The 13,546-nt window shown below is 40.4% G+C and overlaps 1 protein-coding gene across 1 annotated transcript; it reads left to right on the forward strand.

The window, feature by feature from the left end:
• The first annotated feature begins 420 nt into the window (after positions 1–420).
• On the forward strand, positions 421–3,568 carry IFNG (interferon gamma). Its single transcript, XM_058557446.1, has 4 exons — positions 421–589; positions 1,740–1,808; positions 1,904–2,086; positions 3,434–3,568. The coding sequence occupies exons 1-4, from the start codon at positions 476–478 to the stop codon at positions 3,566–3,568; spliced, it is 501 nt and encodes a 166-aa protein (XP_058413429.1). The 5' UTR covers positions 421–475.
• Positions 3,569–13,546: the final 9,978 nt, after the last annotated feature.

Genomic DNA, 13,546 nt, shown 5'->3' on the forward strand with positions numbered 1-13,546 from the left:
AGAAATGATCAACGTGCTCTGTGGACGAGGAGTCAACATTTTACAAGGAAAGGGAGGAGGTGCAGAAAAATTTCCAATCCCTGAATGGTGTGAAGTAAAAGTGCTTTCAAAGATCCCACAAGAACGGTGCGGGTGGGCACAATGGGTCTGTCTCATCGTCAAAAGACCCAAGGAGTTGAAAGGAAACTCTAGCTACAACACCAAAATGCCACAAAACCATAGTTATTAATACAAACTAACTAGCATCTCTGCCTATCTGTCACCATCTCATCTCAAAAAACTTGTGAAAATACGTAATCCTGATGAGACTTCAATTGGGTATAAATACCAGCAGCAGACAGAGATGCAGTACACTCTTCTGATCGTCGGCAGATCAGCTATTAGAAAAGAAAGATCAGCTAAGTCCTTGGGACCTGATCAGCTTAAGACAGGAGCTACCGATTTCAACTGCGTTGGCCTAACTCTCTCCGAAACAATGAATTATACAAGTTTTATCTTAGCTTTTCAGCTTTGCGTGATTTTGGGTTCTTCCAGCTATTACTGCCAGGCCGTGTTTTTTAAAGAAATAGAAAACCTTAAGGAATATTTTGTAAGTATGACCTTTTAATAATACTTGCTTGTGGTTGAAACGCCTGAACGTTGACTTGGAGTTGTCTCTATGATAGGCTGTCATCTCTGGGCCACAGTCATCTCGAGAAGACTAGGTGTTATTTTGACTGTTGACTGGATGAGTTTTTTTTTTACTAAATGATCTAGCTATTGCTTTAACCCTCTGCTCAATTTCCTATAGAGACTTAGAGAGGATTCATGAATCTTCCAAAAGATGGGCATAATATGTTTATAAAGCATAGTGATATTGATAATTTTGTGGCGAGAAGCCATTCAATTGTGATAAGTCAAGTAGTGTGCATATTGAAAAAATGACTAGCTATTGGTTTCTGATTTCTCAGGCTACTATGATGTGACAGTAAAAGGTCAAGATTAGCATTACATTGGTAACTTGAAATAATTGATCAATTAGAGAAGGTGAGGTCCTGAAAGGTTTGGCTTAAAAAAATCAGTTACAGATATTTTCCTCCAAAAAGTGATTTTACAATTCTACTGCCCCATCTATGTTCTCTGTGAATTACTGTTGAACTCAGTCACTCGCTGAGATTTTATAAGAGTTATAATCTCGTATATATTAAAAATTGTTTTTTGTTTTGTTTTATGAGCTTCTTTTAAAATGTTATTTATGGTTAATTAAAATAGTTTTTTCATTTTAAATATTTTATTGTATGTCCAAAATTTAGCTATTATAATGATAGTTGGAACTATCTTTTAAAGTTGACGTAACACCGCAGGGGAGGGCACTGGTAGATGCTATGGAGACCTGTACCATAGGGGGGCAGTATTTTATAGTGGGTTGCCTTTGCTGATTTTTTTACTAGCCTTGAAAATACTTTCTTTTCCTTACTATAGTTAATTGGGACAATTGAAGTATCATCAGCCTTGTTGAGTTCATATAAAATCTTGTAATTTAAAGGTTATACTAGAAAATAAGAAAGCTGAAATAGCATGATAGTCTTTGGCTATATCCAACACAACGGCTTTTGGGAATACTTATTGTTAGAAATAAACAGAGAGTTGCAAAGAAAATCAGTGAATATTGTCAGCATCTGAGTTCAATAAAACTTGAAGTACATTTTTAGGGGCAATTTATGGGCTCACTGTAAACAGATTTTTCCTTCTTTTTTCAGAATGCAAGCAATCCAGATGTAGCGGATGGTGGATCTCTTTTCCTAGATATCTTGAAGAACTGGAAAGAGGTAAGCTGAATATTTCCATTTGGCTGATTTTCCTCTTGCTTATTTTCTGGTGGATGAATTCACAACAACCTCTCTTTGTGCTCTTTTTTCCCAAGGAGAGTGACAAAAAAATAATTCAGAGCCAGATCGTCTCCTTCTACTTCAAACTCTTTGAAAATTTAAAAGATAACCAGGTCATTCAAAAGAGCATGGATACCATCAAGGAAGACCTGTTTGTTAAGTTCTTCAACAGCAGCACCAGCAAACTGGATGACTTCAAAAAGCTGATTCAGATTCCGGTGAGGAGACCTTGATTCCTTCTCTGGTCTCATTACAGAGGCTCTTACAAAGTCCTTAATTCCCGGAAAGTAGAAATTAGCTATGAAGTGAACCCGTGGCCCAAACTCCTCCTTACTAGTTCCGTCTGTGCTTTGGATGACTTTGCCAAGTCAGTATGGAAATCATTTAAATTTGTGATTTGGGGAAATGCTGGCCTTATGACTACTGCACAAAGGCAGGTGAAGGGACAAATCCAGGGGCAGGGGAGTAGTGAAGAAGTCGAGGGGAGTGTGGAGGAGCAGGTCTCTCAGTGCCCTTTGTTTATGAGGTGAAATCCTCTGGCTTTTGATGGGAGGCTACATGTCTTGATGGAAAAAGCAGTGGGAGGGGGGAGAAGAATTGTGTTCCTCCCAGCTCAGCCACCAAGGACTGTGTAACCTCAGATGAATCACAGGCCTGGTTAGGGCTCAGTTTCCTCATCTTAAAAGGAGCCTATTGGGCTCACTACAACTTCCATGATCTCCTTTGCCCTAAAATTCTACAATTCCCTAGACAGAAAATGAAAATGAGGTAGGAGAAAGGAACAGCCTTTGAAGAGGCTCTGGGACGTCCCACTGCCAGGCTCTGTCAACCTTCATACTGTGCAGCCAAGTAGAGGCCAGAGTGTGTGTTTGTTTTCAGAAAAGAAAACAGGTAGAATCTATACCTTATGAAAGAACTGTTCTATCGACTTTTGGATGCTAGAATATCTCAGCTGGAGAAATCTTTAGACTGCCAAGCTTTTTCTCATGAAATTGTCTTGAGTCTTTAAAGTTATGGCTTCTAGAAGCTGAAAGACAGCTTTGAAGCATGAAGACAGATTATATTTTCCAACGTTTTGTCTGAGAGACAAAGGCCTCCAGATTCCTTTGGGTTTGGCTTTGATATAAATAGCCTTGAATGAGGGGGGAGGATCTTGTTATGTCTCCTTGTTTAGAAGAGAAAACAGAGGTTTGGAGAGGTTAAGTGACTGGTTCAAAGTCAGAGTTATCGCACACGCGTGATTCAAACCCACATTTTTTTGCCACTCCACTTTAGGGTTCTTTACGCTATACAATTTTGAGAATTCTGTAGCAGTAAATTTAAGGACATGTGATGTGCACCATGCTATTACAGCAAAACTAACAATTTAATTATAATTTCAGTCTTAACTACTGGAGAAACCAGCATTACTATATATAATTGGTAATATATTGTAATATAGATAATATATTGCTAGTGAAAGTAATTTTTTTAAAAGAATACTTCCATTTTCATGGACCATGACAGCAGAATATCCTGATGGCTTGTATGCCTGAAGTTAATTTTGCTGTTTTCTTTCCCAATAGGTAGATGATCTGCAGGTCCAGCGCAAGGCGATAAGTGAACTCATCAAAGTGATGAATGACCTGTCCCCGAGATCTAACCTAAGAAAGCGGAAGAGGAGTCAGGGTCAGTTTCGAGGCCGGAGAGCACTGAACTAATGGTCATCCTGCCTGCAATATTTGAATTTTTAAATCTAAATCTATTTATTAATATTTAATATTTTACATTATTTATATGGGGAATATATTTTTAGACTCATCAATCAAAGTATTTATAATAGCAACTTTTATGTAATGAAAATGGGTATCTATTATATATGTATTATTTATAATTCCTGTGTTGTGTGACTATTTCACTTGATCTTTGTTTTTCTGGCTAACTAAGCAAGAGTATGTGATTATAAGGCTTTATCTCAGGGGCCAACTAGCTAGCCGACCTACAAAGACCCTGTGGGTTGTGCATTTATTTCCCTTGATGATACAATGAACACTTACAAATGAAATGATGCCCTCTAGTCACTGCCTGTTGGAGAACATGTCTGCATTGTGACCGCTGCTTTAATGGCACATCAGACAGCACTTGAATGTTTCAGGTGATGTGACTTGTCCCCAGATAAAGCATAGTATCTCATCTCATGCCTGGCGCGTCAGAAAATTGTTGACAACTGTGACTGCACCCAAATGGAAAGTAATTTATTTGTTTAGTTTACCAATATTTAATAAATATGAATAAAGTATAATTTCATAACTATTTATGCTGTGTCAGACTTTTTCCAAGTGAGGACCAGGGTAAATAAACTACATACTAATGAATTAATAGGAGGAAACTCACATTGAGCTGTGGAAATCTTAGTTGGATTAAGCCCCATTAAATACAGTATTTCTCTCCATTGGCAATTTGTTGGCTTCTGCTGCTCCATTTAGCAGCTCTCTATCTTTCCAAAATATAGATTTAATTACATCACCATTTACTCCAGAGCTTCTGCTGTGGAAAGTAGTTCAAATTGTTAAGCTTGCCACACAAAGCTTCATTTCTACCTCCTCCCTCAATTCTGCACTACGTCCTTCATCTTGGTGTCCCCATCTCCTCCATCCACCTTGGGAAAACCACTGGGAATGGAATGGTGCATGTGAGCTCCAGGGAGAGAGGCATGGACTGGAATCTTGGTCCCGCCATTACAAATAGTATGACCTTTAATGAATTACTTATATTCTCTAAGCCTCAGTTTCCTCATCTGATAAAAAAGAATAATTGTGCCTTCCTCATAATAATGTGGTGAGAGTTCATTCTTTCACTCAAGAAACATTTATTGGAGCATCTACTAGGTGCCTGGTGCTGTTCTAGGCACTTCAGATACTTTTGTGAACAAAATAGACAATGATCCTTGCTCTTGGGGAATTTAAAATTTAGCAAGGGGAAGATAGATAATAAACAAAATACAAAAGATGTTAGTAAATTACATGGTGTGTTAGAAGGTGATAGGTGCTAGGGGAAAAAATGTAAAGCAGAGTGGAGGAATTGGGAAGACCATAAGTAGGGTAGAGTGGGTGGGCTAGAGATGCAGATGGAGTGATTATAGGTGGCTTAATTGAAGAGGTGACATTCGAGGAAACACTTCTAAGGGAGAAAGCCGTTTGGATTCCAGGCAAGGGAACATCCTTGCAGTGGCTCTAAAGTGGAGACTTGTCTTGAATAGAAAAGAACAGCCAGCAGACCAGTGTGGTTGGAGGAAATGAGTCAAGAATAACTAATTTTTCAGCTGGGTGAATAAAAAGATGAAGTCATCATCAACTGAGATGAGGAAACTGGAGTGAGCAGGTTTTGGGTGGAAAATCAGAAGTTCAATTTTGAATGTTAAGTTTAAGGAGGCCATTAGACTTCAAAGTGGAGATGCTAAGTGTGTAATTGGATAGATTAGTCTGGAGTTGAGGGAGAAGTCTGGATGGTTGACATAAATTTGGGAATTGAGGCATATAGAAGATATTTAAAGACCTAATACCAGTTGAGCTCATGAAGATCATGAGTTTACGTAGTGAAGAGGAGAGCAAAGGATTGAGTCTTCAGGCCTGCCATCAGTAAGTGGCTAGGGAGAGACCAACAAAGGAGACTGAAAAGAAATGGCCAGTGATATAAGAGAAGATCCTGAAAAATGAGATATCCTGAAAGCCAAGTGAAGAAATGTTTCAGGAATAAACTATGTCAAATGCAGATAAGTCTAGTCAGGGGAGAATTGAGAACTGACCACTGGATTTAGCAATGTGGAGGCCATTGGTGACCTCGGACAAGAGCAGTTCTGATGTAGGGTGAGGGTGAAAGCTTGGTTGGAATGGGATTAAGAGACATTGGAGACAATAAACACAGATAATTCTTATCAGAAATTCTCTTCCAAAAAAGAAAAAAGAAAGGGGTAGCTGTCAGGATAGGAGATCAAAAGAAGATTTAAATTTTTTTGGTTGTTGCTTTTAAGACGGGAGAAGAAACAGCATGTGTACATTTTGACGGAAATGACCTAAGAGAAAAACAATAGATGATATAGAGGCTAGAGGGGAGAGCTGCAGAGTGGTTCCGTGCGTAAGAAAGAGAGGTGAGCTGAGGACACAGGAGGAATTGGCTTTAAACAGGTGCGCGGAAAGCTTGTCTTTGTTACCAGATAGAAAGGTAGATTATGTGGGTTCTGAAGTTGCTAGTTGGGTCAATGTGGTGGTGACAACTTTTGGAAATTTTAACTGGTTATTTCAAGTTTTCTCAGTGAAATAAGAAGCTGAGAGTGAGGGTTAGAGAGGAAGTGTTGGAAGCTTGGGAGGAGCAGAAGGATGAATGGACCAGAAGAGAGCAATGGAGATTGCCAGGCAGCTTTAAGGGTCCATTTGAGTTCTGAGGTCATAAAGTTAAGGGTCATCAGTTGGTGTAGTTGATGTGTTTGTCACCATCCATATAGAGCTGTGGGTGAAGATATAGAGTAGGCAGAGAGTTCATTTAGCAGACTTTGATTTGGCCAGGCAGGTAGGACAGAGGGATAGAGGACAAGAAAGTCATGAGGATACACAAGCATGTACTTACCATGGTTAGTGAATTGGTGATGAACTCTAAGAAGGTTAAGGAGGGGAAAGAGTATATCAAGGTTGCTGAAGGAGAGTGAAGAAGCGATTACATGAAAGATTATCTGCCCCTCCTCTGGGTTCAAAGGATGAGAGAGAAAACAACCCCTATTTGAGGGAGATGTAGGAGAAGCAGTGTGCTTAGGGGAAAATCAGTTTATCTTTTGAGTATGAGGAAGTTGAGGATATGATGGATTTGGTTAGTGCGGAACTGTGAATTCCAGACCCAGTGAGTAGGGGTAGGAGAGGAGTTCATAAAAGGGAATGACATAAGGATGTGCTGTGAGTACGGGACTTCTCATGATCGCTGATGTACAAGGATATGGGCTGTAACGAGATTTGTTCCGCTGGCTTCAGGGCATATAGTGGTGGCAAGGTTGTGAGTGACAACGATAGAGAGGGTTAGGTGTCTGGGGCTTTCTTCCCAGCTATTTCACTTAACGCTTCCACAATAATAGGGTTAAGTGAAATAGTTCATGTAAAGAGATCGGTTTAGTCCTTGACTATAATCAGTGGTCATTGTTTTGATTATTGGGTAGCTAAGTAGCAGTGGGTGAGACTTGATTCCACAATTTTTGAATCTTTGATAAGGCAAGATTGAAAAGAAATTGGGCTGATCTTGGCAAAACTGAAAGTGATAGGAGCTGCTGCTGTCTCCACCCTTGTTAACATTTGAGGTTGATTGGCACACACTTTAAGACATCTACAGATGGAGGGTTACTGTGAGATTATCTTATCTGGACCACAGAACCAGACCATACCTCTGTGGAAGGGATTGGAAATTCCCACTGCCAATTGTCTTAAGAGGTGATTCATCACAAAATGGGAAATGAAGCCCCAGGAGGGGAGCCTTAGTCTAGGGCTGCGTGAACCAGGTTGGTGTTAGTTTGGCCCAGGCTCTGAGACATGGAGAGATATAGACTGTATTGGGTGATGTGATGGAAGCTGGGAACAAGACAAGGAGAAGACCCTTTAAGAGAACTTGAGTGGAGATTGACCCATGCAGTAGTTATAAATTATTCTCTATATTGCATGTTCCTTCCCTTATGTACACATCTGGTGTCAGAAGTATTGTGGGGCTTAGGGAAGGAAAGGCCTGTGCTTTAGACTAACAAGGCCTGGGGACAGCAATGCTTCCTCTCTGAATGCCAGCAAGGGGCACTTGTCTCCCTAGACTATGAGCAGCAGGGGAAGCAGCCGGAGCCTGGAGTGGGAGAACTTTCTTGTACAAAGTCCCACCCTTAGAGACTCGCAGAAATAGTGGGTACACTCTTGCTGGCAGAGTGATTTTGGGGATTCGGCAATCAGAACTTAAGCAGAAAGGGTTAATGCACTTTCCTCCTCTTTCTCTTCCTCTTCTCTTCACTCTTCCCATCCTGAACAGTAATCCGAAAGCACTTAGGAGCATCAGGGTAAGGTACGCTTCCAGTTGCCAACTATGGGGATTCTAATTCCAAGCAAGGTGAGAAGGGTGTACAGGCAGAGGAAAATCTGGTGTGGAAGGTTGTCAGAGCTGGAGCAGAATGAGGAGAATGTCCAAGAAGCGGTGGGGGAGTATGTTAGTTTTCTATTGCTGTTGTAATAAATGACCACAAATTTAGTCACTTAAAACGATACACATTTATTATTTTACAGTTTTGGAGGTCAGATGTCCAAAATCAGTCTCAGTGGGCTAAAGTCAGGGTATCAGCAGAGCTACAGTCCTTCTGGAGACTTCAGGGGAAAATCTTTTCCTTGACTTTTCCAGCTTCTAGAGGCCACCTGCATTCCTCAACTAGTGGCCTTCTCTTCCTTCTCCAAAGCCAGCAGCATAGCATCTTCCAATCTCTCTGTCTCTGACACTCCTGTCTCCCTCAAGATTGTTAACTTAATCAAATCTGAAAAGTTCCTTTTGCCGTATAAAGTAACATTCATGAATTCCGGGAATTAGGATATGAACATCTTTGGGGGGGCCCATTATTCAACCAACCACAGGAAGGCAGCCTGACGTGGGGAGTCAGAACTGCTGCATAGTGAGGAGGGTATCCATGTGGAAGGACGGCCTGGACTGGGATGTCAGGGTCCAAGCAAGAGGAAGAGGACATCCATGTGGTGGGGAAGCCCAGCATGGGGAGTCAGAGTGAAATAAGAATGGCGTCTGCACAGGCAAAGGTATATTAGTGTAGATGGGAGATTGGTTACTTACAGGCAGGTTGAATAAAAGGTAAATATATTAAAGATAATGGCAATCAAGTTCTCACTGTTGGAGAAGAATTATAGTTTGGAAAGGGAGAAAATTAGAATAAACTCTATGATATTGAATAGGAATTGGGTGTATCGGTACAAACCTATGCTCTTTGACATATATAGATATGTACAGAAACAAGTATAGATAAATGTATCTGTTTGCGTGTCTCTTCCTTAACTTTGTCCACTGAGAGCGCCTGGGAGCAGCGACAGCCCAATTATAATGAGGACACTTAGTGCCCAGATCTTGACTTCTAAATACCAAATTCTGCTAAAAGGAACCAGGGCTCCTTGGAGAAATGGCTAATTCCAGGACTGGGACAGAGAAAGAATAAGAAGTGCCTTGCTGTGCTAGAAAGTGAGATACACTCAGAGAACGATGGAGACATGGGAAAGTCACAGAAACTAGTCTGAAGGGACTCCCACTGGCCAAATACAGGAAAATTTGAACATCAAAATAAATAGTGATAGTAAGGTATTATAACCTATTGAGTACAACAGGAAACCAGGAGTACATACTGACATATATTAATAAACTGAAAATCTGATGAGGAATGGGATATTTACATAGATGCAAGAGGCCTCCCTACAAAATATTTATTAACTAAAAGTGGAAAAAGAGTAACTTTACAGTGGAGAAGCCTAGCAGACACCATCTTAATCAAGGCATAAAAGTGAACATTATTAGTAGTGGAATAAATGAAAATTGCGTGCTACCTGGTAAGATGCAGTGAATGAACACAGCACACCTTCTATGATATCTCTGTGAAAGATGCATAACCTACTCTAAACATGAGAAAACATCATATAAACACAAACTGAGGAAGATTCTACAAAATAACTGATCTGCAGTCTTCAAAGTATCAAGGTCTTGTAAGCTAAGGAAAGACTGAGGACTGAGGAACAGTTCATACTGAAATGGATTACAGAGAATGACAGCTACATGCAATGCAAATTTCTGAACTGGATCATTTTTAGAACAAGTGGTGAAACTCGTGTGGGGTCTGAGAATTAAATGGTAGTAATACATCAGTATAAATTTCCTGACTTTGATGGCCATATCATGGTTACGTAGGAGATGTCTTTGTGTGTAGGAAATGCACTCTAAAGTATTCAGAGGTGATGGGGCATCAGGTAAGAAACTTACTCTGAGATGATTTAGGAAATATAAAGCTTTTCCAACTCTTCTGTAAGTTGGTAAGTGTTTCAAAATAAAAATATGAAAAGCCACTGTGAGATTATTTCAGAGTCACAGGTTAGTGAAGTCTAAAATTCTTGAGTTACTTTATTCCAATCATAACAACAGATAATACATGTATACATGTGTATATATTTGTGTCTATATATACATCCCCATATACATGTGTGTGTGTGTATATGTAATCTCCTCATACATATATGTGACAGATAGAATCTTCCAAAGATGACCATGTCTGTATATTTAACCCATCTCTGTGCTATTCTTACAATGTGACTGACATTCCTCCCACTGAGAGGTGGAGTGTATGTCCTCTCCTGAATACCGGGCAGGGGCTTGTGACTTCCCCTACCAGTGGAGTGTGATGGAAGTGATGCTATGCGACTTCTAACTCTAGGACGCAGCTTCTGCCTGGCCTCTCTCTCTCTCGAAGTTTACCCTTGGAGCCCCCCATCATGGTGAGAAGCTCAGGCTGCCTGGGGAAGCTGTGAGAGGATATTCTGGCCTCTAGCCCCAGTGAGACTTCCAGCATCGATCCCCGGACATGTGTGTGAACAAGCATTCAGATGATTCTAGCTCCAAGCATTTGAATTTTCTAGCTGAGGCCTCAGACACTAAACTGGTGACTAAAAAAAATCATGGCAGACTTCCAGCTTCAGCTCTGACATATAAAGAACTTGGAAGTCGTTACTCTAGTCCTTAAAACAAGAAAAAGCTGGACAATTGAAAATCAATGACTGTTCTTGGTCCCATCCAAGAACTGAGGTTGCAGGACAAACTGCCACCACGAAATCTGGAGGAATAGGCAAATCCAGAGTGCAGACGTGATCTGCTTACAGGGAGCAGAAACCATTGGGACCGTTAACTGGTAAGAACATTTAAGTGGTCATTTTGATGAGTTGCTGGAGGCTGAGTGTAGACTAGAACAAGAGTAAGAAACATCTGAGGCGTGAAGTGTCAGGGCTCCCCCACACTTTCATGGGATTTACTTATAGGAACCCACCAAATTCTCACGGTAGAGATCAGAGGAAGACTTCCCTGAGGCTCTGGCAGGGGGAGGGGAAGAGTAATTCTTGTGAAATATGTCTGGAAACAACGGCTTTCTCTCCAGGGGGAAAGATTTCACCAGAATCCTGTAAACAAGTCATGGAGGATGCTTCTCCAACTCCAGCCCCCTCTGGGCTTCCTTTCTCAACTAAAGCTATACAAGAAGAAACACTTGTGAAGATCACAGCCCTGAGACATGGGCCCTCAAAACACTGAGATTTAGTGGGGAGGTTATAGAACACTTTCCCATTTCACCATACCTTACTGCATACTACTAGGCTCCAGGATAATAATGATGGATTACAGCAGAAAAAGCTGCAAGCCACAGTCTCACTCTGAGGAATGGTACTTAGGAAAACACAGAAATAAAGATAAGAGACAAAAGCAAGTACACTAGAGAGTTTGGAGCCTCTGGCATGCCAAGCGGCAAGAAAAAACACAGTCTGAAGAGACAAAACATCAGAACAAGACTCAGGTATGACACAGATGTTGGAATGATCAGGCAGGGGATTTAAAAGAACTACAGTTAATACTTTAAGGGTTCTAGTGGAAAAAGCAGATAACATGTAAAAACAGATGGGTAGTGTCAGCAGAAAGGTGAAAATTCTAAGAAAGTATCAAAAGGAAATGTGATAAATCAAAAACACAGTAACAAAAATGAAGAATGCCTTTGATGGGCTCATCAGTAGTCAACACAGCCAAAGAAAGACTCAGTGAGCTCGGAGATGAGGACATAGAGACTTTCCAAACTAAAATGCAAAGAGAGAGAGAGAGAAACTTGGAATGGAACATCCAACAACTGGGGGACAATTTCAAAAGATGTAACAAAACTACAGATCCTCAAGAACACCAAGGAGAACAAATTCCCATAAAAACTATACCTAGGAATATTATATTCAGACTGCAGAAAAAACAAAGACAAAGAGAAAATCTTGAAAGACGCAAGGGAAAAAAACACCTTACCTGTGGAAGAACAAAGATAAAAATGACAACAGACTTCTTGTCAGAAACCATGTGTATTAGATTCCTATTGCTGCTGTAACAAATTATCACAAACTTACTAGCTTAAAATAATATAAATTTATTATTTACAGTTCTGGAAGCCAGAAGTCCAAAATCAGCCTCAGTGGGCTAAAATCAAGGTGTTGGCAGGGCTGTGTTCATTCTGGAGGCTCTAGGAGAGAATCTGTTTCCTTGCCTTTTTAACCTTCTAGAGGCTGCCTGCATTCCTTGGCTCATGGCTTCCTTCCTTTTCCTCAAAGCCTGAAACATTGAGCTGAGTCATTCTCATGCTACCATCTCTCCAGTTCTCTCTCTCTCTTCTGCCTTCCTTTTCTACTCATAAGAACCCAGTGATTACATTGGGCTACCCAGATATCCAGGATAATTTGTCCATCTCAAGGTCAGCTGATTACCAACCTTAGTTCCATCTGCAATCTTAATTCTAATTTTCCATTAATCTAACAAATTCACAGAAGAAAACAAAAGGTATGCAGATTGGAAAGGAATAAAACTTCACAGATGACATGATTGTCTATGCAGAAAGTCCCAAGGAATTGACCAAAAAGTCTTGGAACTAATAAGTGGGTATAGTAAGGTTGCAGAGCACAAGATTAATGTGCAAAAGTCAGTTACTTTCTTATATACAACAATGAACAATTCAAATTTGAAGTTAAAAAAATACTATTTATAATAGCACCCCCAAAATTAAATAAGTATAAATCTAACAAACTATGTATATGGCCTATTTGTGGAAAACTACAAAGCTCTGATGAAAAACATCAAAGACAATCTAAATAAATGGAGAGATAGTCCATGTTCATGGATTGGAAGACTCAATTTTGTTAAGATGTCAATTCTTTCCAATTTGATTTACTTGTTGGTGCCGTTGCGTGGATCCCGACTCCTGCAGACCCTGTGTACAGCAGAGCAGATCCCTGCCCCACCTTTTTGCGCCATCCTCTCACCTTTTGGCGCTCTATCAGACAATGCTCCACTGCTATTCATACGGTTCTCATGGCCAGTTTTTTCGGAAGTGGGTGGCCAGCTTCTTCTTCCTAGTCTGTCTTAGTCTGGAAGCTCCACTGAAACCTGCCCACCATGGGTGACCCTGCTGGTATTTGAAATACTAGTGGCATAGCTTTCAGCATCACAGCAACACACAGCTGCCACAGTATGACAACTGATAGATAGGTGGTGTGGTTCCCTGACTGGGAAATGAACCAGGGTTGTGGTGGCGAGAGCACCAAATCTTAACCACTAGACCACCAGGGCTGTCTAACTTGATCTACAGATTCAACACAATCCCAATCAAAACCCCAACAAGTATTTTGTGGATATCAACAAACTAATTCTAAAGTTTGTATGGAAAAGGAAAAGACCTAGAATAGCTAACACAATACTGAAGAAGAAAAAGAATAAAGTTAGAGGACTCACACTACCTGATTTCAAGACTTACTATAAAGCTGCAGTAATCCATACAGCATGCTATCAGTAAAAGAAAAGACACATAGGTCAATGGAACAGAACAGAGAGCTCAGAAATAGGCCCACACAATTATAGTCAAC

The sequence above is a fragment of the Diceros bicornis genome, chromosome 17, assembly GCF_020826845.1.
Source record: "Diceros bicornis minor isolate mBicDic1 chromosome 17, mDicBic1.mat.cur, whole genome shotgun sequence".
NCBI lineage: Eukaryota > Metazoa > Chordata > Mammalia > Perissodactyla > Rhinocerotidae > Diceros > Diceros bicornis.

What these genes read in the sequence shown, in the direction of transcription:
- IFNG (XM_058557446.1), top strand. Translation starts at nt 476, where the DNA reads ATGAATTATACAAGTTTTATCTTAGCTTTTCAGCTTTGCGTGATTTTG. An exon ending in TCTTGAAGAACTGGAAAGAG is followed by an intron (nt 1,809 to 1,903) that starts GTAAGCTGAATA and finishes TTTTTTCCCAAG; the next exon opens with GAGAGTGACAAAAAAATAAT. An exon ending in AAAAGCTGATTCAGATTCCG is followed by an intron (nt 2,087 to 3,433) that starts GTGAGGAGACCT and finishes CTTTCCCAATAG; the next exon opens with GTAGATGATCTGCAGGTCCA.